The sequence below is a fragment of the Marmota monax genome, unplaced genomic scaffold (assembly GCF_021218885.2).
Source record: "Marmota monax isolate L192 unplaced genomic scaffold, Marmota_monax_Labrador192_F-V1.1 WCK01_AAM20220418_F8-fsc00004, whole genome shotgun sequence".
NCBI classification, from domain to species: Eukaryota; Metazoa; Chordata; class Mammalia; order Rodentia; family Sciuridae; genus Marmota; species Marmota monax.
The window spans coordinates 14,086,795-14,113,082 of NW_026692881.1; the positions used below are offsets into that span (position 1 = coordinate 14,086,795).

General features: G+C 46.5%; 2 protein-coding genes across 3 annotated transcripts; both read left to right on the forward strand.

Moving 5' to 3' along the window:
- Positions 1–222: 222 nt before the first annotated feature.
- On the forward strand, positions 223–24,983 carry Hoga1 (4-hydroxy-2-oxoglutarate aldolase 1). Of its 2 annotated transcripts, none has more exons than XM_058581184.1 (7): positions 223–703; positions 12,089–12,217; positions 12,389–12,516; positions 12,911–13,045; positions 13,312–13,408; positions 15,205–15,338; positions 20,611–21,608. In XM_058581184.1, exons 1-7 carry the CDS (start codon positions 487–489, stop codon positions 20,623–20,625), a joined length of 855 nt encoding a protein of 284 aa, XP_058437167.1. In that variant the 5' UTR covers positions 223–486; the 3' UTR covers positions 20,626–21,608. The 2 variants fall into 2 exon arrangements, with proteins under 2 accessions (XP_058437167.1, XP_046305922.1); XM_046449966.2 differs by lacking the exon at positions 20,611–21,608 and adding an exon at positions 23,951–24,983 and having other exon boundaries at positions 226–703.
- On the forward strand, positions 4,073–5,433 carry CUNH10orf62 (chromosome unknown C10orf62 homolog). Its single transcript, XM_046450143.1, has 2 exons — positions 4,073–4,084; positions 4,259–5,433. Exons 1-2 carry the CDS (start codon positions 4,073–4,075, stop codon positions 5,312–5,314), a joined length of 1,068 nt encoding a protein of 355 aa, XP_046306099.1. The 3' UTR covers positions 5,315–5,433.
- Positions 24,984–26,288: the final 1,305 nt, after the last annotated feature.

The following is a 26,288-nucleotide window of genomic DNA, read 5'->3' on the forward strand; positions in this document are numbered from 1 at the left end:
GAGCTATGTATAGCCAGCACAGGCCTGACACAAGGCCTCCTTGGCAGGAGGAGCCTGGCAGGGGAGTGAGGTGGCTTGTTACCGGAAGCTTCTCACTTGGTGTGTGGCACCTCCCTCCCGCAGGGCAGGGCCTGGCCAGCTCAGCCAATCAGCTCCACTAGCCTCGAAACTGCCTGGAAACTGGCAGTGCTCCCGGCTTCAGGGCTGGGAATTATGGAGGAGGATGGGCTAGAGCCGGACTTTAGTGGGACCCAGGGCAGCAGAGGTGCACTGTGACATTTCTCCAGCTGCTCCCCAGCAGAGATAAAAGGCTCTCTGAAACCTGAGGGTATTGCCCTTTACCCTAGGGCAAGACCCTCAGACTGTCCACAAGGCAGGAGAGGCCACAAATTTTTAACTAGACCCATTAATCATTAATAGCAGGTAGAAAGGAGTCTAAACTCAGCCTTGTTCAGGGCCATAGAACAGCTGGGCCCCAGGCCTCCTATGGAGATGCTGGGCCCCCGGGTCTGGGCCTCTGTGAAACAGGGGCTGAGCAGGGGCCTGTCCAGGAATGTGAAGGGCTGGGCCTCAGGGGATGGGAGGAAGGTGGACATTGCAGGCATCTATCCCCCTGTGACGACCCCCTTCACTGCCACCGCAGAGGTGGACTATGAGAAACTGGAGGAGAACCTGTACAAAATGGGCACCATCCCCTTCCGAGGTAAGCAGGCCTGTCCACTGTGGGGGTGGGGAGCCAGAGACCAGGGGTGTAGACGGATTCTGAACCTCGCCTGCCTCTGTACAGAGGCACTGAAAAGGACAGAAGTTCCTTGGTAGCTCCCAGGGCTCTTGTGGGGATTACACTGGATGACAGGTGTGAACGTCCTTGTCAACCGGGCCCCATGTGCTGATGTAAGGAAGATCATGTGGCAGCCCAGCGGGGGGGCGGGGGGGGCATCTCCTTCTCCTCAAAGCCTGTTTGCACATTCTCTTCTGGGCAAAGCCTCCCTTGGCAAGAGTTAGTGCTCGCTGTGCTATTTCCTCTGACTCATCTCCCCTTTTACATTGGTCTCCTCTTCTCTGAGATCAAGGATCAGATCATATTTATGACATTCAACATGCCACACAGCTACACTGCAATAAGTGGAAGTAGAACAAAATAGCAAAACCTGGCTGTCCTGCCCGGCTGCCCATCCATCACCCAGGGCAATCCCTGGACAGTACTCTCAGTAGCACTGTGTCATACATGGGAAGCTGGGGCTCAGAGACGTGGTCACTGCCCAAGATCACTCAGCTGATATAGCTGGGCTGGGATTTGAATTGTCTCTAACTGCATGGCCCATGCTCCATTTCTTTCTACTCACCCCATCACCCCTTCTAAGTCACTAGACCAGACTTTCTCAACAAATGGCATCTGGTGGGCACCAGCTTTGGGAATGGTGTGGCACCAGCCAGGCATAACTGCACATCCCTAGAATGCCCACAACTAGGGAGCCTGAGGCAGGAGGATCACAAGTTCAAGGCCTGCTGGGCCACTTAGTGAGACCCTGTCTCAAAAAATAAAAAGGGGGACTGGGGTTGTGGCTCAGTGGTAGAGCGCTTGCCTAGCATGTGTGAGGCACTGAATTCGAATCTCATCACCACATATAAACAAATAAATAAATAAATGTCCATCAACAACTAAAAAAAATATTAAAAAATAAAAAGGGCTGGGGATGTAGCTCAGTTGTAGAGCACCCTTGGGTTTAATCCCCAGTACGAGAAGAAAAGGAGTACAGGGTAACAGTTAAGACCAAGGACTCTGGTTTCCAATCACAGCTTTGCCATTGACTTACTATGGGATAATCTCTCTAAATCTTTGTTTCTGCATCTGATACAGGTGAGTGATAATACACATATCATGGCATGGTTGGGAGAAAAATCTGAGAGAATACAAGTAAAAGCATGTTGTAAACTGTAGGGTGCTAGACATGAGAATGTATTGATTTCTATGATGATGATTATTAAAATAGCAGTGTAATTGGCAAAGTTGCTTTGTGACAGTGTCCAGTGGCCCAACTGAGACTCCATTCATTGCTAAGGGCAGAGTTGATGTGACCCTTCCCCAGGGGACAACAAGTGCTTTGTGGATGCCCACATTAAGCAGGGATACCAACTCTAGGTAAATATATGCTGGGGCTTGTTCACAGAGAACTGCAAGTTGGGCTGTGTCTGATTCCCTTGAAGCAAAGCAGGAAGTTCCTCAGCCTCTAACAGATGACTGTGCTTCGGCTTCAAGGTTCAAGGCTGGGAGGGTGAATTTTACATCTGGTGTCTGCCTGCCACCCAGAGAACCCACAGACTATGAGAACCCTCCAGCTCTCCTCTGGACCCTCCCTTCCATTGACCCACCCATTCTCAGCAGGAATGGGTGCCCTGGCTTCAGTGAATATGGCATACAGGCTTCTGCTCCTGTTGGATGCCCCTCAGCCCCTTTCCAGGGAGACAGAGCCTGAGGGAGAGGGAGTCTGGAGGTAGAAGCCCTGGGAGGGACTCATGCTCTGGCCATTATAGAGACTTGAGAACTCACTTAATTTTTCTAGTCCAGTTTCCTCATTTTAGAACAGGGAGCTGAGCCTTCAGGTTCTTGGTCACAGGTTTCAACATATTCTTCTACCATGGAGCACTGGAACAGGGAACACAAAGCTGAAGTGTCTTGTCACTGCTCCCAGGACAAGACCATGTAAGCCCTAAAGTCAGTTTCCCTTGCCCTGTTCTGGAATAGACTTTGCAGTTCAATATTCAGGGGCAGAAGAGGCAGCCATCATGTGTCACACTGTAAGGCGTCTCCAACAAAGCCCTCTAAAGAGAATATGGGAGGAGCTGGGGCTATGGCTCAGGGGCTGAGCACTTGCCAAGCAAGTGTGAGGCACTGGGTTTGACCCTTAGCACCACATAAAAATAAGTAAATGAAGGTATTGTGTTCATCTACAATTTAAAAAAAAAAGATTTAAAAAGAAAGAGAGAGAAGGTGGGAACCTGTCCTGGATGTGTCATGAACATTAGTTAGAGATTCTTCTGGAAGGTCCTATTGGAAACTATGTAGCTCTTTTTTTTTTTTTTTTTAGCATTGCTAATTTGTACTGAAAATATGAATACAGAGTTTTCTTTTGAAATAAATGTTATAACCAGAGACTGGAGGGAGGGGTTGTTCAGAAGAGCCATTTGACCCTGAATTCACAGTAAACAACTTTGAAGGTGGACTTTGAATTGTTGTTTCCAAATAAAGTTAGTGAACAACCACAGAGCCACTCTAGCAAAACCGGGGAAATGATGTTCCGTATAAAACTTTAAGATTGTATCTTATTCCCTCCATATGTAGAGTGGAGCATGGTTTCTTGTGAAAGATAAAATATTTTTTATATATATCAAGACCATTACTCCCCGTTAAAGAAAATAGTTTGTTTAAAATGTCACAACTTTTACAAGCCCATTTTGGCATTTCTTCATTTTATAAATGTGCTAGATGCCTTTGGGTGGGGCATAGAATGTGGCCCAGTCCTGTTTCTACCGTGACAAGCCATGGGAATTATTCAGGATTGTGCAGGCAATTATGGAAAAGGCATCCCACCACCCATAATGGCCCCAAGAATCTGGGACCCAATGAAGTCTCTTCTCTGCTCTGCCTTCTCAGTCCACTGCTTGTCTCCCCCCAATTGTGACCTCATGTTATTCCAGAATGAGCCCCTTCCTGGGCCCTTTTCCGTCTGGACTCTGCCACTAGTGGGGATGGAGCTGCAAGCAGGAATGGAATGTGCTGAGCTGGCAGCAGAGATGAGCCCTGCATAGAGGTAGACACCAGCCTTGGTGGGCCAAAAATGAATGCCAGCCTAGCCAAGGGGTTCTTTCTACCATGGCCAGTCTGTCCGAGCAACCTCTGCCCTCTGGGGGCCAACAGCTGGGGAGGGAGAGAAACCAAAGATTGAAAGATAAGAACTGGTAGCTAGCAGAATGGGTTACATTGGAGAAGTTGCCCTTCCACTGACGTTGAGGACAGATGCCTGGACAGGAGAAAGGACCCAGGCCTTAAACAATGCCTACCAGGCTAGACATGAGGGATGTGGTAACCTCCCCCCACCCCACCCCCAGCTGCCTTCCTCACAATGGGGTTTATTGCTGAGGTGGCAGGAGGCATCCTAGGGAGGGTGCAGCAGGGCCTGCCTGCCAGACGCCCGTGGGGAGCCTGCTCTTTCAAGCATGAGCCATACCACCTGGGCTCCCGCACTGTTTCTCTTAGCTCAGCAGTGCTCTTAGCTCTGCTGCTGGGAGTAGGGTCCTGGAGACCTTCTTGGAGTTCATCCAGCAACCATCATGCAAGGTGGTGCTGGGAACTATCCTCTTGCTTGGAGGCGGAGGCCTTATTCTGTGGACTCAGAGAAAAAGGAGAAGGAAGACATCCACTCAGTCTCCACGAAATGAATCACCAGAATGCCGCAAAGCGAATGACAACTGGATCAAATCTCATTTTAGCCGCCTTTCTGACGAGAAGCTGGTCTCCACCAAATGTGTCGGTGTCAACAACAATGCCTCCCAATGCTTTGGGAGTGGGAGTGGAGAGGACAACACCACTATTCGCATGGAGACTATTACCACCAAGCAAGGAGAGGAGGGCACAGCTATGCACAGGGAGTCCTTCACCAGCAAGCAGAAGATGTGTGGGCCTTCAGTGATCAAAGAGACCCTCAAAGAATCTGGAAAATCCTCATCCACAGATGAGGCCATATGGGCTGCCGTGGTTGCTTGTACCAAGGAGATTGATACGAAGGGGCAGCGCCTGGCTAACTCTATGCTGCAGCGAGCCACAGCTTACCAGCACTCAGGCCACTTGGAGGCCAAGGATGTCACCCCAGAGGAACTGAAGGCCCTCGAGGAAGTGGAGATTAAGCTGAAAGTGAATTTCCTCGCCCAGAGGGAAGACACCATCGCTGGTGCCAACCACCCACACACTTTCCGTGGCCACAGTCACCATGGCCACCAGGGTCGTCCTGGCCACAAAAGCCAACATGGTCATCTAGTTTACCCGAGCCACCAGGGTCATCTGGGCCACCCAAGCCATCAAGGTCTTCCAGGTCACCCAAGCCACCAGAACCATCCAGTCCTCTCAAGTCACCAAGGTCTTCTGGGTCACCCAAGCCACCAGAGCCATTCAGTTCACGCAAGCCAGCAGAACCATTCATGTCACTCAAGCCAGCAGAGCCATTCAGGGCACCTAAGCCAGCAGAACCATTCAGGTCACCCAAGCCACCAGAGCCATAGTGTGCCCAGTCGCAGCCACCAAAACTGTGACTCTTGAAGGCACCTAACCATGTACCCCTTCCCCCAGCAGGGCTGGCCCACATACACAGGCCTGTTTTCCCTCCTTTTGGGAATCCTCTGGGCCCAGGGTGAGATGCTGCTGCCAAATCCCTTCTTCCTCAGGCCCCCGACAGAGATCATGAGTGGAATCTGCAAAAGAGGATGGCCTCTGATGGAGGAAGAGCTGGCAGAAGGCAAAGCACGACAGACCCTGAGGTCCCTGAAGACCCACCGAGAGAAGACCGAGGAGGCAGATCCCAGGAGCAGCCAAGAGCCCCACACGATGCCAAATGCCTGGAACTGAGCCAATAAAGCCTTGTATACCCTCACTCTGAGTCCAGGGGCTCTGTGGCTGCCTGAGGTCTGGGCAGGGACGGAGGGAGAGGGCACCTTCTCCAGCAATCCTGCAATGTGTGACCTGGCCTGGGGCCTCTTCACTAGGTCTGATTTGAGACTCCATTAGCAGCCTCCCCACTTTGGGGGGATAAGATACCTTCAGGGGCCTCAAACCCATCAGCCTGCTGCTGCCAGGGAAGGAGGAAACAGCCAGGTATTGGGGGAGAGGGGATGAAGAATGGGCTTTCAGAGGAGTGTGCGCCAGCCAGGTGGGACTTACTCTAGGCTCTTGGGGCTATCTCAAGTCTGGAGAATCCACACTGCTGCCCTCTCTCCCTGCCCCATCTGTTTCCGGGTGCCCATAGGGATCCGTGTTAGAACTTCCCCACGACCTGTAGTCCACAGTCACTGAGCTGTTATAACAGTCTCATGTCCCCGCTGCTGGGGCTGGGGCTGGCTACTGCTGTTGTTACCAGTATGACTACTGCTCTAGCAGCCTCCTATTTTTTTTTTTTTTAATATATGTCTTGCCCTGGGTTAAGTGTCAGGTCACAGCTCCATGAGGAAGGTATTAGGTTATTTTCATTTTACAAAGAAGGCATCTGAAATTCAGAGACATAACTTGCCTGAGATGACGTGTAAGACATGTTGCTGGATTTAGATCCCAGCTTTTCCTGAGACTCCAGCCCATCGAGTCCCTTAATCCCTGCCCACGTTGCTTCGCAGTGCTCTTCCCATCAACCAACAAGATTGTGCCTCTCATGCTTATTCCTGACCTCTTTGGCACATGTCCTGACAGTTCCTCTGCCCACCTGAAAGCCTGGGACTCTTTCTGCTTCCTCTTCCTGGGGTGAATTCTCCCACCCACAACCAGGCAGTGGAAGGGAAGGCAACCACCTCCCCAGAGGATCTTGAGAGGAGTCAACTACAAGGCACTCACTCCATACAGCTCTGACATAGAATTTCTTACCATTTGGATCTATTATGGATTTACCAGGGATTCCCAGTCTGTGGGCCTCATCCTTCAGGGGCCCAGAATTACTGCAAAGGATGGATAAATCCACAAATACCCTAAATGTTGTCAACTGATTTTATACAGCACAGTTGAGGCTATTTGAATTTTTCTTTTAATATTTATTTTTTAGTTTTCGGCGGACACAACATCTTTGTTTGTATGCGGTGCTGAGGATCGAACCCGGGCCGCACGCATGCCAGGCGAGCGCGCTACCTCTTGAGCCACGTCCCCAGCCCTATTTGAATTTTTGTTGAACACTACTAATAAGTGACAATATACATTTTAGTTGATATATTTAAAATATTTCATGAGAAAAATTTTAGTTGGAAAAAATGAGGTCAGTCACACTGGCAAATGTTAGAGGCTGCTACATAAACAAAAGGCAACAGAGTGATGAGGTTTGACATCTCAAAGTGATTATTAAAATGCATTCACACAGCTGAGCACAGAGATGCACACCTGTAATCCCAACAACTCAGGAGGCTGAGGAAGGAGGATCACAAATTCAAGGTCAAACACAACAATTTAGTGGGGTCCTCAGCAACTGTCTCAAAAAAGGGGGATGCTGGGGGTGTAGCTCAGTGGTAAAGCACTCTGAGTTCAATCCTCAGTATGAAATAAAATGCACACACAGAAATGGGGGCACCATGGCTCATTCCTGTAATCCCAGTGATTTGGGAGGCTGAGACAGGAAGATCCCAATTTTAAGGATCTTACTAAGAACCTGTCTCAAAAAAAAAAAAATCTTAATGATGGAGCACCCCTGTATACAATTCCCAGTCCCAGGAAAAAAAAATGCATACATGGATTGGTGAAATATCAAATCCCTTATTAAAAACTACTTATGGGCTGGGGTTGTAGCTCAGTGGTACAGTGCTTGCCTTGCATGCATGAGGCCCTATGTTCAATCCTCAGCACCACATAAAAAAATAAATAAAAATAAAGATTGTGTTCATCTACAACTAAAAAAATATTTTTTAAAAGTTTATTATATGAAATTTCAGATTAAGATTTTGGAATCTTAACTTTAAAAAAAAGCTTCAAAATGGCAAAATTAAAAGTCATCAGCTAAAGATGGTACGCCCACAATAATTGCCTGGTTCTGGTTCTTGTTCCCTAGGTGGGTGATGTTATTGGTAGAGGCTGAGTGAGGAATGCTAAGAAATTCCCCATAATATTTTGCAACTCTTCTGTAGATCTAAAAACAGTTCAGACAATTTGAGGACATGTCAAAAAAGTTTTGTTATAGTTGTGTTACAAAGAAAACATCCTCTAGGCACCAATGAATACACACTCATGGTGGGGACAGTCTTACTAGAAAAGAGACAATCAGACCACTCTAAGATACAAAGAGCAGTTGACAGTCACCAGACTCTGGCCTCAGTCAGTTGGGAGGGTGGCTGGTTTCCTAGATTAAAGCTAAATTCCACCAAAGTTCATTGGGAAATTGCTTAAGCATTTTATCAAGAATGATGTTTCGTACCTGAGAGAGGTTATGAATCATGCAATAAAGTTTTGCCCCAGGCTAGGTCTGGAACAATTTTTTTTTTTTTACACACAAATTATCAATACACCTCCTCGACAAGGCACTGTGCTGCTGTCATGGAGGAGACCAGAATGAGTGGGGCAATGTCCTTGACCTTGATGAATCCAGACAAACCAAGGGCTAGGCAAGAGCAAAATGCTGTGGAGCATAGAGCGGAGGGGAGGGAGCAAAGGCTCGGTGGCTCTGCAGCACTTGAGAGGCTTTCACTGGGGACCATGCAGAAGGGAAGGGCGTGAGCAAATGGGCAGGGGCAGGGGAGTGGCAGTGCACTGGGAACCCTTGACCGGTGTGTTTGGGCTTTTTGCAGTGCGGAGCTGGAACCCAAGGCCTGCATGAAGGCCAGCACAGCACCAATGAGCCCTGTTGGTTCTGGAGATTGAACCCAGGGGTGCTTTACTACTAGGGTACATTCCCAGTCCTTTTTGTCTTTAGAGTCAGGGTCTCACTAAATTGCCAAGGCTGACCTCAAACTTGTGATCCTCCTGCCATAAGCCTCCCTAGTCACTGGAATTACAAGCATGTGCCACTACCTCTGGCTACTAAAAGTCAATTTTGATGTAAGGGGGGGGGAGCATTAAGATATAGGCAAAGAGCAGGGGAAGAAGCCCCAGAGAAGTGACTATGAAATTTAGAGCCAGGGAGGACTTTGGAGACCATCTGGTCTAAGTTCTCATTTTATAGGAGAGACCAGATTGAGCAATTTTGCCTAGTCCTGCATGTAGGGGTAGGATGGGGCACTGAAGGGTTCTGAGGAGCTCTGCACACAGGTGTAAGCAACAGGGAAGTATGGGGCACAGCTAGTGGAGGTGCAGAGGAGAGTGGTCAAGTTGGAGGGGTCCCAGGGAGACTTCCTGGAGGAGGAAGATGTTGAACCTAGAGGGCTTAACAGTGCCCGGGGGTACTCCTTATGTGAGAAAGATTGTGATTCCCTTTTGGCCACAATAAATTACCATGCTGCTTGTGTGTTCCCAGCTTCAACACCCAGTGCCCTTCTCAGACCACCCTAGCTCTCCAGAGCAGCCAGCATTATCATGGGAGCGGGGAGGGGGGGAGTAGCTTCCAAACTGAGAGGGGCTCACCTTATAGATGATGGAAGTGGGGAGTTAAAGGAACCTTTAACTCTTCCCTTCAGCACCAGCCACCTCCTATCCCCTGATTCCATATGAATGTCAGCTAACACTAATGGAGCAAGTTCTATTCTAAGTACTTTACAAATAGCATCTTATTCCATCAAAATGACTCTCTGAGAAAAGAACTAACATTATCCCCATTTTTCAGTCCAGAAAACTGAGGTTTGGTTGAGTCATTTTCTGCAAATCTCATAGCTGTGAGTGGGCCACACTGAGAATTAGTCCAAGTTTCTCTGACTTCAGAGCCTACACCCCTGACCACTCTACTGTGCTGCCTCCCAGCTTCTCTGTCACCCACTTTCCTCATCCCTGATCCGTGGGGATGCTGGCCTTTTCCTGTCTGGCCCCTCTCTACCAGGCACACCAGGCCTGCTGTCGACATCCAGCCAGGAGGATGGGGGAGTCACCTGTTTACGGATTTCAAAGTGTTTTCTGATATATTTTCCTGTCTGAGCCTCTCAAACAGCCCGATAAGTTAGAATTGAAATGAGTTGTCATTTCATAGAAAAGGAAATAGAGGTGCCTAATACTGGCTTGCTAAACAGATCCCTTCCACTGAACCACACTGTCAAGGGTTCCTGGGATTCAGGTCTGGTTGAGATGCTCCCTTCCAGAGACAGGAGAGAACCGTGAGCAACTGGCCTGCTACTGTTTCCTGGGGTGCCAGACCCCACTGTCCTGCATTGAAGCCATGTCCACAGGGGGCCCAGGGGCCTTTGGTGCTGATCACTAGATGAAAGCGTGACTTGGAAGTGACTGTGGCTAGAGCATAGACCATAGCACAAGCCTGCTCTAGCCCAGGGTGACAGATGGCTTTGGCATTCCTATAAGGGAAGTGGTAAGAGCTTGATCTCTTGATCCTTAGTCAAGGGTACTGGTCCTATCATAGCCAGATCGGAGCCCACATCCAGGGCCAGCAGATTTTGCACAGGGGTCCAACCCACAGGGACAGTACCGGGCCTTATGTAGCAAGATTCAAGGAGGCTCTTCTCTTTGGCTTCCAGCAGAACACAAAGCAATGAGTCCTCAGGAGACGATTCAACAGAAGCTAAAAGCTATTTGCCTCGAAATGTTCCTTGCGACCCTACCAAGGCAAAGACTCTAAATAAAATTAAAAAGCTCACTTTCGAGTGAGAGCTGTTCTGCCAACCCACGCAATAGAGTCTAATAGTGTAGTGAACAGCACGAAACAAGTTTTGTGGTACAAGTTGAGTCTACATCACACTGTGTCCCCTTAAGGATGACTCACAGGAACAATTTCTCTTGGTCTCAGTGCCAGGAAACTCTGTGTTTCTCCAGAGCAGCTGCTTTTATGTTTTGGGTTCTACATATCTGTTAGCTGACCATGTTTCCCTTTTAGCTTTGACTGTCGGGAAGCTCCATCTCACATTTATGGCTCATCTCTCACAAATGTATGGCAGGGATTTTGGATGTCAGTGCTGGTCTCAGCTTTCTTTTCATTCTTCCAATTTTCATTCTATTTATTAATAATCCTATTGGATCATGTGCTGTGTTTGTAACTACCTGAGTGGGTTTTTTTTTTTTTTTGAAATGGAATAGAGTGGAGGAGAAATAAAGGAGGAAAAGAAAAGTTACATGGGAAAACTTGAGAGGAAATAATTCTACTACTATCCCTTTCCAGTTTAGCTGAAGAGCATCAATTTAGCTGGTCTCTTATAGAAATATAATGTTGACACCTTACACCTATACCTGGTGCATATTAGAAATCTTCGGATAATTGGTTGATAAGACAGGAAAATGCAAATGAAATATCGTAAAACAATGAGATATCACTTTTCAGCCCCCAAGTTGGCCAAAATCAGTCTGACCATACCAAGAGTTGCCATGGATGAACACTTGCGGGGACAGCTCCTGAGGCTGCTGGGGTGTCCCTGATGAACCCAGGAGTGGGAAGACTCTTTTTGTCAGTCACTGTTGACCCAGGCCTCAACAAAAGAATGAAAAACAAACTGTGGTCTGCCCATACAAGTGAACCCTCTACAGCAATTAAAATGGATGAATCACAGCCATGGGTGGTGCTGTGGACAAAGCTCAAAACATAATGTCCAATGAAAGCAGCACAAGGTCATATAAGCTTTGTTCTATTTCTACATTGTTTAAATTGCAAAAACCATATTATTGCCAGGTGTGGTGACTCACACCTGTAATCCCAGTGGCATGGGAGGCTGAGGCAGGAGGATCTAGAGTTCAAAGCCAGCCTCAGCAAAAGTTCAAAGCCAGCCTCAGCTAAGCAACTCAGTGAAACCCTGTCTCTAAATAAATACAAAATAGGACTGGGGATGTGGCTCAGTGGTCATGTGCCCCCGAGTTCAACCCTGGTACCTCCCCCCCAAAAAAAACCAAAATACCATATTATCTTGTTCTTGGGTCCATATGTATGCTGCCAGTATATAAAGGTATGAATGAGGACAATAAACACCTGAGTTGGGACAGAGAGACAAGGAAGAGGAACGGGATCATGAGAGAGTTGCTGTGGGTGCTGGATACATGGGTGTAGCCTCTATTACTGACTATTCTCTAAAACTTTTCACTAAAACAAAGAAAACTGATGGGAATGGGAATGCACCTGATGAACGTCCTGCCGGTGTCAGGACAAGGACCAGAAGCAAAGGTGTGAAGAGCTATGGTGTTGGGGAGGTAGAGCCTGCTAGTGTTGAACACGTGTCCTGATGGTTCTAAGAGGTCAGGAAGGCATCAGTCACTGTGATGGGGCCTCTGTTGCAGGCTTTGTGGTCCAGGGCTCCACCGGCGAGTTCCCCTTCCTGACCAGCAGAGAGCGCCTGGAGGTGGTGAGCCGCGTGCGCCAGGTCATACCCAAGGACAAGCTCCTGCTAGCGGGCTCCGGCTGCGAGTGTGAGGCCAGAATACCCTGGGCCCCCCCGGGTGGCTGGGCTGTGGGGTTCAGGCTCCTTGGCTCTGGGGTCAGTTTCTGTCTTCTTGTTCTGCCTCTTCTGGGCCATACCGAGGCCCCCTTTGCTTGGCCCAGCGTGTTGACCCAGGCCTTCTTCCTCCTCCCTCCTGCAGCCACTCAAGCCACAGTGGAGATGACTGTCAGCATGGCGCAGGTCGGGGCAGATGCTGCTATGGTGGTGACTCCTTGCTACTTCCGTGGCCGCATGAACAGCGCTGCCCTCATTCACCACTACACCAAGGTGGGCACCAGTGAGAGGCTTGAGACCAAAAGGAGGCTGGCTGAGGCAGAGGCTCCTCTTCATGTGAATGGCAACTATGGGACATGGGTGGAATGCCACCATGTTCAAGTTGTGTGACACTGGGTGACTAGCTAACCACTCTCTGTCATTATTTCCTCCTCTCTGAAATGGGAGGAATAATGACATCTACCTCGTGGGTTGTTGAGGATGGAGACAGATCGTTGCTGTCATTGCTGCTTACAATTGGGGCTTGCAGCACAGGTGGCTTAGTGTTAAGGGGTAGTCCTGTCCAGGTAGCCATGCAGTTACCCCTGCCAGGACCTGTGCAGGAAAAACTCCAATTCCAAGGGCCTGGGCTGGCTGCCCTCTCCCCGTTTTTCTCTGTACCCCTCAGGTTGCTGACCTCTCTCCAATCCCTGTGGTGCTGTACAGTGTCCCAGCCAACACAGGGCTGGACCTGCCTGTGGATGCAGTGGTCAAGCTTTCCCAGCACCCGAATATTGTGGGCATGAAGGACAGTGGTGGTGATGTGAGTGGCAACGGTTCCTCGGCTGGGCACCCTCCTTTTTGTCTGGACCCTGGCATATCAGCCACCACCTTCAGGGAAGCTCTGAGATCTGTGTTATTCCTGGGCTCCTGTTAGGCTTCTCTGTTGCATGTGCTTTCTGGGGCATTGTCTGTACTCAAAGGCATCTCTCTGAGAACTGAACTGTCATTCTGCAACATCTGCCCAGCTCATCTAGGTGGGAGGTTGAGGTCCTGGGCTCAGCTCTCACACCAGGTTTGCTATTGCAGGTGACCAGGATTGGGCTGATCGTTCACAAGACCAGCAAGCAGGATTTCCAGGTGTTGGCCGGATCGGCGGGCTTCCTGATGGCCAGCTATGCCTTGGGTAGGCCACCCGCTGCTCTAAACTGTCATGGGTGACCAAGATACTCAAGCAGGAAAACTGGGAGTGCCCAGACTGGGTGGTTTGTCAGAAACTTGGCCACCCTGCTTGCTTGTTTGAACCTGAATGCTTGAGAGTGACTTTGTTGGGTGGAGGGGGCGGCTATGTGCAATCCCTGGCCCGCAGTTTGTACAAAGTCCCCATGCTTAGATGACAACTTTAGCTCCTTTAATCTCATCTTGCAAATAATTCTATGAAGGCAGAGATCTTGAGGCTTCCCCTCTAGGACAGAAGTCCACTTTACTCCCTGCTTAATCCCAGGCCAGAGTGAACTGTCAGACCTGCAGGGTTGGGCCAGGGATCTTCAGCTGCTTGAGCAGATTCTTTTTTTTTTTTTTTTTTTGTATAGGGATTGAACTCAGAGGCACTGGACCACTGAGCCTCATCCCCAGCCCTATTTCTGTATTTTATTTAGAGACAGGGTCTCGCTGAGTTGCTTGGTGTCTTGCCATTGCTGAGGCTGGCTTTGATCCTCATGGTTCAGCCTCCCAAACCGCTGGGATTGCAGGCATGTGCCACTGTGCCTGGCTGCCTGAGCAGATTCTGTCCCAATCAAGGATCCTAGGGATGTCACTTAGATAAACTACTCTTGTCTGTTTTGGATCAAAGTTCTTTGGTTCAAGTGGGGCCTCGACCACGAAAGGAAGGGGGTACGATGGCAGCATCTTTTCCCTTCAGCAAAAGGCCCATGAATTCAGCTTTGAGCAACTTTTCCAGTACTGCAAGGGGCAACACTGGGTCCTATTCCCTCTGATCTCTGCAGACTTTGGCTTGCTGTCTAGGTCCTGGCACATCCCCCATCTGCAGAGCAGGGGAAGAAGAGGGAACCCACTTCCTCCTCCTTCCTGAGAGTGGGGTGAATGGGAAAGAGCACAAGCTCTGGAGGTGGGGTTATCTGAGCTAAAATCTCAACTCTGCCATTTACACATCAACAAAGGGAAAGGCACTCAACCTCTCTGGGCATGAGTTTCTACTCTATAAAGTAAAAGGAAATGAAAGCATCCCCCCTTCCATCGGCTAGAATGCCTGGTACATAGTAGGTATTCTATAAATGGCAGCTGTATTAACTCATTCCAAATTGTAGAACTCTTTCCTTTTGAGGGCACTGTGCTTAGTGTCATCTCTAACTAGACTCAGAATCATGCTCAGAGGCTTGCAGATGTGGCAGAGCTTTTGGGGATCATAGCCAACCCATTTTCCTTGCTTAGATAAGAACAGAGGATAAGAGAGATTCTGTGACTTGTCCAAGATCATGCAGCCGGCGGGAGGAAATATGTGGTCTCCTAACCCTGTGCCCAGAGGTCTTTCCACTCCTCCACCCCATCTTACACCGTCCCAGTTTGAATTTACTGGGGGAAGAAGATTTCAGAAGAGCACCAGTGCCCAACCACTCGAGTCCTCCCAGGCCTGGTGAATCAGGGGCCGTTGGAGGAATTCTGGAGGTGTCATCCGGCCAGGGTGACCTGGCTCTGGGAGATGATAGCTGGATGCAAGGGAGAAACTGTCCTGAGCTAGTCCTTGCTCCTCAGACAGCTGAGCAGCTCTTGGCCTGCAGGCTTCCATTTTGAATATGCAGGCAGCTTTTCTCTCTGGAAATGTGTACTCTGCACTCGCAGAACATGCCTTTGACGAGGCCAACAGGAGCACAGAAATCTAGATCCTATGTCCCCTGAATGAAGAGGTTGGGATTCTCTGTGGGAAGTGGCTGTGGCTGATGTTCTTTATCTTGCTCTGGGCAGGAGCTGTGGGGGGCGTGTGTGCACTGGCCAATGTCCTGGGGGCCCAGGTGTGCCAGCTGGAGCGACTCTGCCTCACAGGACAGTGGGAAGCTGCCCAGAAGCTGCAGCACCGTCTCATTGAACCCAACGCTGCGGTGAGCTCTCCTAGCCAGGGGCAGCAGGGGAGGGGCTCTGTATTCTCATCGAAGAGGGAGCCCAGGCTAGCATTCCCTCCACCCCTGCCCCATCCCTGCCCTTTCAGAAAGACTTTTTATTTAGAAAGTGTGGGAACTCCTTGTGCCTCCCCAGAAAATCTTGGCTGCAGACAAAGTTGAGCCCTGTTGCTTATGTATGCATTAGAATTCCTCTGGAGGCTTAAACAAAAGTCCTAATTCCTTGAATATGAATTAAAACAAGTGTCCTGTGTATTACAACTCAAGCAATCCTGGGACCATACTAAGAGATACACTGCCTTAGAGAGTGGTCCATGAGTCTTTAGGTCAGCTTTTCAGGGACCAGATCTTAAAAATCTGAATGATTAGGAGTAGAAAAGGAGAAATTGGAAGGCTGATGATGTTCAGAACCCTGATTTCCCAGGAGAGTTCTGTCTTCAATAATCTATTCTGCAATCAGACTGTGTGCCCCAATTCTGTGTTGGGTGAGACAAGGAGAAGAATGTAAGATGGACTGATTGTCAAGATCAAAGCCATTTTGAAGTCTGAGGCAAACAGAAAAGTGTGTGCCTCTCTATATATGCTTTTATATATATTTTAAATTAAACTTTTAATCTTGAGACAATACAGTTTTAAGAAATAATATAGAACGATCCAACTTTCCCCCAATGGTAACATCTTACAAATCTATAGAATAATTTTACGATATTGGATAGGATATACTATATTTGAAGTTGATACATTCAACTTCAAGTTGATACCATCACCACAAGGATCTCTCTTGTTACCCTCTTACAACCACGCCTACTCAGCCCCGCTCCCACTCCTTCCTTAACTCCTGGTGACTCAAATAATGTTCACCATTTTTATAATTTTGTCAGTTCTGGAATATACTATTTGGTAGTATTCAAGACTATACTATATGGAAACATAGTATATAACTTTGGGGGATTGACTTTTTTCACTCAGCATTATTTCTTGGGAGATTCACCCAGGTTGTTGCCTATATCAATAGTAATTCTGAGTAGTATTTTATGGTATGTCTGTAACTCAGCCTGTCCATTCACCCTTTGAAGGGGGGTTGATCTGTTTCCAATCTTTGGCTATTAAAAACTGCCATGAGAGCTGGTCACAGTGGTACATACTTGTAATCCTAGCTACTCTGGAGATTGAAGGAAGAGGGCCAAGATTTTGAGGTCAGCTGGGTGTGGTGGTGCATGCCTGTAATCCCAACAGTTTGGGAGGCTGAGGCAGGAGGATCACAAGTTCAAAGCCAGCCTCAGCAATTTAGAGAGGCCCTAAACAACTTAGTGCAATCCTGTCTCAAAATAAAAAATAAAAAGGGCTGGGGATGTAGCTCAGTGGTTAAGTACCCCTGGGTTCAATCCCCAATATCCGTCTCCCCGCCCCCCCAAAAAAGATTCTGAGGCCAACAAGGGCATCATAGTGAGGCCTTGTCTCAAATGAACGAACAAACAAACAAAAACTGCCATGAACATTTGTGTACAGGTTTTTGTGTGACCGTAAATTTTTATTTTTTTCTGGGATAAACACAAAGCAGTGCAACTAATGGGCCATAGATGATGGTTGCATGTTTAGTTTTTTAAGAAACGGCCAAACTGTTTTCCAGAGTGGCTATATCCTTTTACATTTGCCCTCTTGTGAAGGTCTGTGTGATCCAGAGTCTCTGCATCCTCACCAGCATTTGGTATTATGGCCGTTTTTAATTTTAGTTGTTCTGATAGGGGTGTAGTAACATCTTATGGTCTAAATTTGCACTTGCCTGGTAGCTAATGACATGAAACATCTTTTCATGTATTTATATCATAACCTCTTCACTCAAATACTTTTTCCCCCTCTCTGGTGATACTGAGGTTTGAATCCAGGGTCTTACACAGGTAAGCAAGCACTGTACCGCTGAGCTGCACCTCCAGCCATTTTTATTTTATTTTGAGACAGGGTCTTGCTAAGTTGTCCAAGCTGGCCTCAAACTTTTAAATTCCTGCCTCAGCTTCTGGAGTCCTTGGGATGATGTGCCTCCCTTTGCCTGTTTTCTAATTGGATTGTTTGGGCTTTTCACTGTTGAGTTTTGAAAGTTCCTTGTATCTTTTAGATACTAGTCCTTTGTTGGAGATGTGATTTGTAAACATTTTTTTCCCCAGTCTGTAGCTTGTCTTTTCATTCTCCTTATAGTATTTTTTTTTTGCCAAGCAAAAGTTTTAGATTTATCAATGCTGTCTTTTATGAATCATGCTTTTGTTGTCAAATCTAAGAATTCTTTGCTTTGAACTAGAATGTGAAGATTTTTCTCCTACCATTTTTCCTAAAAGTTTTATGGTTTTACGTTTTCAAGTTTATGACCCATTTTGAGTTCATTTTTGTTTAAAATGTGAGTCTTGGGTCAAATTTCCTTTCCTTTCCTTTTCTTTTTTGGCCTATGGATATCTACTTGCTCCCCACCATTTGTTGGAAAAGCTGTCTTTCCTCCATTGAATTGAATTGCTTTTGCACCTTTGTGGAAAATCAATGGGGCATATTTGTATGGGTCTATTTCTGGGCTCTTTATTCTTTCCATTGATCTATGGGTCTATCCCTCCACAATACCACTCAGACTTGATTGTTGTAGCCACACAAGTCTTAAAATAAATCTTATAATAGACTAATGCCTCCCACTTTGTCTCTCCCCCACAAAATTGTTTTAGCTAGTCTAATTCCTTTGTCTTTCCATATAAATGGAATTTTGTCTATATCTACAAAAAAATCTCGTTGAGATTTTGATAGCAATTGTGTTCAACCTGAATAACACAGTCTAGGGATGATTGACACCTTCACTATATCATCTTCTAATCCCTGAGCACAGTGTGTGGCTCTATTTATTCAGATCTTCTTTGATTTATTTCTTCAGTATTTTATAGTTTTCAGAAAAAAAGTCCTGTGCATATTTTGAGAAATGTATACTTAAGTAGTTCATATTTTTGAGTGATCAAAAATGTATTTTATTTTTAATTTTTGATTTGCTTTGATACTAGGGATTGAACACCGGGGTACTTCCCTACTGAGCTACATCCCTAGCCCTTTTTATTTTTTATGTTGAGACAGGGTCTCTGTTGCTTAAAATCTAAATTGCTGAGGCTGGCCTTGAATTTGCAATCTTCCTGCCTCATCCTCCCAATTTGCTGGGATTACAGGTGTATGCTATTGTGCCCAGCTAAAATGGAATTGTACTTTTAATTTCACTATCCAAGTGGTCAATGCTAGCATTTAGAAATATAATTTTTGCAATTCTATCTTATGTCCTGTGAATTTGCTGAACTCCTAGTTCTAGGAGATTTTGCTTTATAGATTTCTTGGGATTTCCTACATAGACACTCAGATCATTTACAAACAAGGATGGTTAGTGACTTCCCTTCCATTCTGTATGCCTTGTATTTCTTTTCTTGCCTTATTGCATTGACCTGGACTTCCTGCAGAATGGGGACTGAATGGTGAGAGCAGACATTCTTTTCTTGTTCCTGATCTTAAGGGAAAGAAAACATTCAGTCTTTCACCATTAAGTTAAATGTCAACTCTAGGGATTTTTAAAAATTATTTTTTTTCAGCTTTTTATCAAGTTGAGGAAGCTCCCCTGTATTATAAGTTTTCTAACACTTTTATAAAATCATGGATGGGTGTTAAATTTTGTCAAATGATTTTCTGCACTGATTGACACGATCATGTGACTGCTTCTTCTTTAGCTTGTTAACATGGTGGATTATATAAAGTAATTTTCAAACGTTTGGCACAGATTTGCTTCCTTGGAACACACCTCACTTAGTCATGGTGTTTAATTCTTTTGATACATTATTGAATTTCACTTTCTAATATTTTGTTAAGGATTTTTGTGTCCGTATTCATGAGGAATATTGGTCGTTGGTCTGCAATTTCCTTTTTCATTTTTTTGTTTAGCCTTAGTCTGGTTTTGGTATCAGAGTAATAATAGTTTGCTAAAATGAACTGGGAAGTGTTCTCCCTTCTCTGTTTTCTGAAAGAGGCTGTATAGAATTGGCATTAAATACTCTGTAGTTTGTAGAATTCTCTAGTTGAAACCATGGGGACTTATGGAATTCTTCTTTAGGAGTTAAAAAAATTATACCTCTTTGGTTGGGGATGTAGCTCAGTTGGGCACTAGGCTTCTACATGTTCAATCTAGCTGGAAGGGTGAAGAGTCTCTTCTGCCCTCACATGGCCTCTGCGGACATCACCTGTGTGTCTGGTGGGTGAGGGGAAGGGGTGGGAGAGGGGAAGCACTGGATGGCCTGCTTATGGTGGCAGTGGTCAAAGTCCTGACTCTCCTCCACTAGACCTCCTTGACACCATCCACCTGGGAGTGATATCGGACTGGAAGTTCAGGCTTTGCTGGCCTGGTTGGGGTGGGGCCACAATATACTCTGCAATGTTTGGCTAGAATAGAGGGTAGTAGTTTCTTGCAAGTTTTCCATTTTGCTGGACGGCCCCTTTCCTGGTCTTTTGGCTGGAGACAGTTGGCTTTTGTTGGGACTTCTGTTGTCCATGTCCATTGGCATTTCATGGTTGCTGCCTTCAGTTCCAAGCGTGGGCCCGCAAACTCACCACTATGCTCTGCCTGGGGCTTGGGGTCCCTGGTTGGTCTTCCTTCTCTCAACCCTTCAGAGTCTCATGTGTGTTTTTATATAATATCCAGAGTTTTTAGTTGTACTTATCAAAATAATAGGGACAAGTACATTTACTTCATCTTCCAGGAACTGGAAATTCTTTTTTTTCCTAAAAAGGGGTTCCCTCTGGCCACCAGAACATTAAAGTATTTGAAAAAATATATTGCAAAGTGGGTATATAAAAACTCACAGCATTATTTTAGGTTTAATTATTTTATATATACCAAAACACAATTTATTATAATTTTACTTTCCTGGTTTATTAAAAGAAAACTCACTAAAACTTCCCCCCATCTACTTCTATGGGGGGGCATTAAAAAATACACAAAAAAACATGTACATAGGGGTACACATGTTTACTTTTCTCTCATGTTAAAATAGGTAGGGCTCTATTTGAGTTTGTATTGAAACTTTTCATGATAGATTTTGTTTTGCATTAATTTTTTTTCCCCTATTACTGGGGATTGAACCCATGGATGCTTTACCACTAAGTCACATCCACATCCCTTTTTATTTTTTCTTTTGAGAAAGGATCCTGATGAGTTGCAGACTTCTTCTTCTTCTTTTTATTTTTATGGTACCAGTGTTACCGCTGTTGACCGGTGACGAGTCCTTGCTTCCCCAATGTTGAAGAATAACACCAGAGAGCACGCCGAGGCAAGGTCAGAGTAGAAATTAGAAGTTTATTAAAGGACAGCAGAAAAGACTTCTCCCGGAGGAAGAAGGGGACCCAAGAGGTGGAATCCAGTTGGCGGGCAAATGTGTTTCCCTTTTTATAGGTTTGGTGATGGAATGTAGGTTGGAAGGCCCGAGGGGTGGGACACAGGTGGGCCAAAAAGTAATCTGGTCAGGAAGGACTTCTGAGTCAGCACCTTTTTGCTGGGGGCTGTTCATTAACGTTTCTTTGAGGTGGACTTTGGCCTAGGGCCTTTTGGGACTTCATTAACATTCCATGAGTTGTCCTGTGTTTTCCCGAGTCATTCTCCGCACGGCCTCCATTTTAGATTTCACTCGATATTAGACCCGATTTACCTAACTACACTGACTACCTAATTTTAAATCTGGCTTCACCAGGAATTGAACTCAGGGGTACTCAACCACTGAGCCACATCCCCAGTCCATTTTTGCATTTTATTTAGAGACAGGGTCTCACTGAGTTGCTTAGTGCCTCACTTTTGCTGAAGCTGGCTTTGAACTCATGCCTCAGCCTCCCGAGAGCTGCTGGGATTACAGGCATGTGCCACTGTGCCTGGTGGAGGCCTCAAACTTGAGATCCTCCTGCCTCAGTCTTTTGAATCACTGGCATTACTGGTGTGCAATACTGCTCCTGGCTTGATTATGATGTTTTAAAAAAATATTGTGTTGGGCCAGGCATGGAGATGCACACCTGTAATCCCAGTGTCTCCTGAGGCTGAGGTGGGGTGATGGCAAGTTCAAGTCCAGCCTCAACAACTTAGTGAGACTGTGACTCAAAAAAAGAAAAAAGAGTTGGGATGTGGCTCAGTAGCAAAGTGCTTCTGGGTTCAATCCCCAGTGCCAGGAAAAATAAATTGTGTAGTGTGTAATGGAGCACATTTCTAGCATGTTCAAGGTCCTGGGTTTGAGGATTTGATCTCCAGTGCCACCACCAAAAAAAAAAAAAAAAAAAAAATTAGATCACAATTTCTTAATCTTGATTATTGAGTTTTGTGTTTTATTTATTTAAATTTTTTTCTGCTTTTCCTTAAGTTTTGCATGGAAGGCACACAGTAGTCCTAGGCTGTGTGTTACAGGCACTCTTCAATGGTGCTTTGTTTGGTAAAATGGAGAGCAGGTTCCAGACCTTCCTCAGCTTGTATCCTTACCTCAAAAGGGCAGATTAACTCAGCTTTAGAGAAAGGACGCCTGGGGAGGAAAGCATGAGTCTTCCTGTATAGGAAGCTCCCTGGGATCAGCCATTCTAAAACCACAGAAATGAGTGCCTTTCAGCTAAGCCCATGGGGCACAGGCTGCCCTGAACATAATGGACACTCCACTGGGGTGGGGCCTCAGCTTTTCCCATTCCCATCTGTGAAAGAGAAGGTTCCAGAACCTGCATCCCCTAGAACAGAAAAAGGAGGTGATGCTTCCTGGGACTCTGGGGACTGATCTAATATTAGTGGTGATTTTCTCATCTGGTCCTTGTGACATCTCTATGGGTAGGTGTAGTTATCAACTTGTTTTACAGACAAGCAGCTCGGGTTCCCCCTTGGGAAGATAGGAGGTCCAGCTGCCAACCCAACTCTCTGCATGCAGTCCACTTACCCCATCTTGCTTCATCCTCATGCTGTGTGCTCTCCTGTGCCAGCTCTGGGCACACACTCAGGAATGCCTGGAACACCTTGCCACTGCCTGGGCTGTAGGCTCAGACACCCCAAGAGCAGCCTGATGTCACTCTATTGCCCTGCCCTGATCGAATGCAATGTTCTTCCTCTACCTCCCCACCCCCAGCCCTCCTCCTGCCCATGGCTATATTTAGGACTTTCTGTGGTCTTTAGCACCAAAACAGCTGGCTCTTTTCTGGGCCTGAAGAGGGTATGCCAGCATTCCAGAAAAACATGGTAGAAACAGAATTTTTCCTAGGTACCACTTAGTTTCATCTCTTCCCCTAGTTTTTTATTTTTTTTTCCCCCAATTAGAGAAGTTTTGGGTAAAAGACCAGATTATTAGAACATCATGGGTGGGACTAGGCCTTGTGGGAGAGTGACTTTCTACCCATCCCAAGAAAAAGCCTGGCCTTGCTAAAGCCTACTGGCCTCTAGTGGTGAATAGTTACTTCTACCCCCAAACAACCTCACTATTCTTACCCTTCATAAAGCCCATACTTCTAAGGTTTTGCCTTCCCTCCAAATAAAAGCTATTTCTTCCTTCCATCCTTCTTTCCTCCCTTCTTATACTATGGATCGAACCCAGGGCCACAATACCACTAGTCACACACTCATACTCAGCTCCTTTAATTTTTATTTTATTATTTTATTTTATTAGGAGTTGAAACCAGGGGCACTTTACTACTGAGCTACATCCCCAGCCCTATTTACAACATTTTTTTTTTGAGACCAGGTCTCACTAAGTTTCTTAGGACCTAAATAATTTGCTGAGGTTGACCTTGAACTTGTTATTCTCCTGCCTCAGCCTCCTGTCTTGCTGGGATTTCAGGCATGCGCCCTTGCACCCGGCCTCATCTAACACTTTTGATCATATGAAGTAACATGTTTCTATATCAAAAGCAAAGAAACTTGATGCTTCATTTATTCTGTAAAATGTCATGCATCATTTTAAATTAGGACAAAAGCGTTAGGTCCTCTACTATAACAGATAAGCCTTTAGAGATCATGTTGTCTAGCCCCTTCATTTTTTGGACAAGAGAATTTGCTCAGATAAGAAAATAACATAGAGTTTTACAACAAAACTTCTTTGAACAATAATGGATTGTTTTTCCTATGAAAGCTCCTGAGGAGCTATGGGTGGGTGGGGACCCTGATGCCAGGGGGTAAGGGTCTTGCCTGAAGTTTCCTCCTAATTCCCAGGCCTGATGTGACTGGATCAGGCTCTGGGAACTGGGATGCAGACTGGTGATGCACTAGTGAAGTCTTTACTGCCTTCTCCCATCCCAGCTTAAGGGCTAGATGCTACTCTCCTTCATGTTGGGATGGATTTTTTTCTCCTAAAATCAAAAGAGGCATTTTCCTTGCTCAATCCAAGGTTTTTGCACTTTTCCATTATAGACCTGCTTTCTGGCCTCTAAATCTGGATTCCCAATCTACTCTGGGTGCCACACATTTGGTAGTTTCTTTACAGGGGGAGGAGAGTGGGAACCCCAACTGTCTGAAAGTGACAGGTCTCTGGGTACTGGGTAGGTGTGTGCATGGCGTTCCACAGTCTCGACTAACAGACCCTGCTTCTCAGGTGACCCGGCGCTTTGGAATCCCAGGGCTGAAGAAAACCATGGACTGGTTTGGATACTATGGAGGACCCTGTCGCGCCCCCTTGCAGGAGCTGAGCCCTGCGGAGGAGGAGGCTCTGCGCCTGGATTTCAGCAGCAATGGCTGGCTCTAAGGGCAAGCAGAGTACGCTGAGGCCTGCGTCATCTCAGTCTCCTGCCTGGTCCCATAGCCTTAAGAGGAGCAGCAAGCATCAGGGGGGAGAGGCTCCTCTTCCACTTTCTCCTCCAGGTGGCTTGTACTAGGCATCTCCATGCAATCTCCTTTTCTCAGAGTCTGTGACTCTCACATTCATAGATGCTGAGTCTCTAGAGACTTTCAGACTAGGAAGGAGCAGTCTTGATCTTTTTTCTGTGGATGCTTTCCTCTGTCCTAAGTCTCGTAAACTAGGAAGCCCATGGAAAGGGCAGGGGGGCAACTGGACAGTATGGACAACTGCTTAAATTGGAGCCTAGGAACCTGAGTCTAGCACAATATGGCTGGAAGTCAGGGCTATGCCTAAGCACCCGAGTTCTGATTCCTTCCAGAGGAAGTACCAGGTTAGAAAACCTGAACAGGAAGGTGTTGCAGGTCTTTGAAAGGCTCCCAAGCTGCATTCTAGCCACAAAGCCCTTTCCTAAATCTATTTTCATTCATTTCATATTCTTGTCTCTAGCTTTGATTTCCATCACTGAGTGCCCAGTGGCTTGTCAGATTGGTAAACAGTGACACCTGGTGGACAAACAGAGGTCTGCGTTCATTCTAGAAAACTATTCTGACCAGCCCAGTTCTGAAACACTAGGGAGAGGGACTTGGCCTGAGACAGGGCTATCCTCTTGTCTATAGGCATCATACTTTTTTCAGGGGGTGGGGGCAGTACCACCGGGGACTAAACCCAGGGCAAGTGTGCTACCACTGAGCTCCATTCCCATCCCTAACACCATACTTTTATTATTAAAAATAATCACTTTGTTACTATAATAATAAAGTTTAACAAATAAAACCAATGTGGCTATGTACTAGGTTTCCTGGTCAGATGTCAAGAACCTTCCTGGAGGAACTCGAGTCCTTAACTGTCTGCCTTTCACAATACTGAGCAAAGAGCCATTAGATCTGTGGTGGCCTAGGAACTCTTCATGATTTCAAATGGGAGACTATAAGAGTTGAAAGAGTGCAAGTAAAATATTTAGAAACACCAAAATCATAGAGGGTGCTTTCTTCAAAATGTTTAACGCTTTTCAGTGGTTATATATGGAAAACCAAGTACTTTTAAAAAATTACTGATAATGACCTTCAACTAAACTGGCCATCTGATGTCATTCAAGCTTGAGGCTTTGGCTGCTGGGTTTCTCACAGGCATCTTCTAGAGGAGCTGGGCTCAGAGAATCGGGTTTAGGGTTGAGGGTTGAGGGAAAAATGTGAGGGCTAGGGAGGAAGGCTGGTGGATGGGACCTCTATTGCTTCAATATGCCTGCGTTTAAGTGCCCAGTCCTTACTGCTCCTAGTGTCCATGGGAACTTGTGGAAGCCACCTACCTTCCCTGAGCATCTGTAATACAGGATAATAATCATACCTTCCTCCCAAGACTGAGTAACAGCAGGTATGTAAAGGGGTAACATTGTCATGTTCCCGGTGACTTAAACACTCAGGGGTCACTCCAGGGGACCTGGGCTGCACCAAATAACCACACAAGAGATAGAAATACCTTTTTCTTTGAGGGTGCTGTGACGACTCCTCTGACCTTAGGGGTCTGCAGAAAGAGAGAAAGCTGACCCCTTTTATTGAGGAGAAGCCATTCAAATGAGGCAAGGGGTCAGTTTCAAGGGGCTGAGTCTAGCTTCATGATGTCTGCTGTCAGCAGGTTGACTGACACCTAGTAGGCCTCACCCAAGGGCAGAGTAAGAGAGGGGACACACAAAGGGTGTTTCCATGGAACATTCTATCCCGAACAGGGCAAGGGGTAATATCACAAAGGAACAGGTGAGCGTAGCTCAATCCCTGGGGATGTAGGAAGTTACGCCCATGCATGAAGACACATTGCATTAAGATTGGGGCTACTGTCTTCAGTTACTTAAGCAACCAGATCATGGGGTGACCAACACTGATCAGGAGGAGAAGCAAACGCTGGTCACATGCTATGTTGGCCTCCCACATAACATGGTGGGGGAAGTTCTGTCGCTCTAGTGTTGCAGAAACAGGGAAACCCAGGTATGAGGAGATATGACTAAAGTCAACCAGCAGGTCTGGCTATAATGATCTCAGGCCTTGCACACTATGATGTTCAGGGTGAGGGGAGGCCTATAGAAAGGGAGCTGGAATCAGAA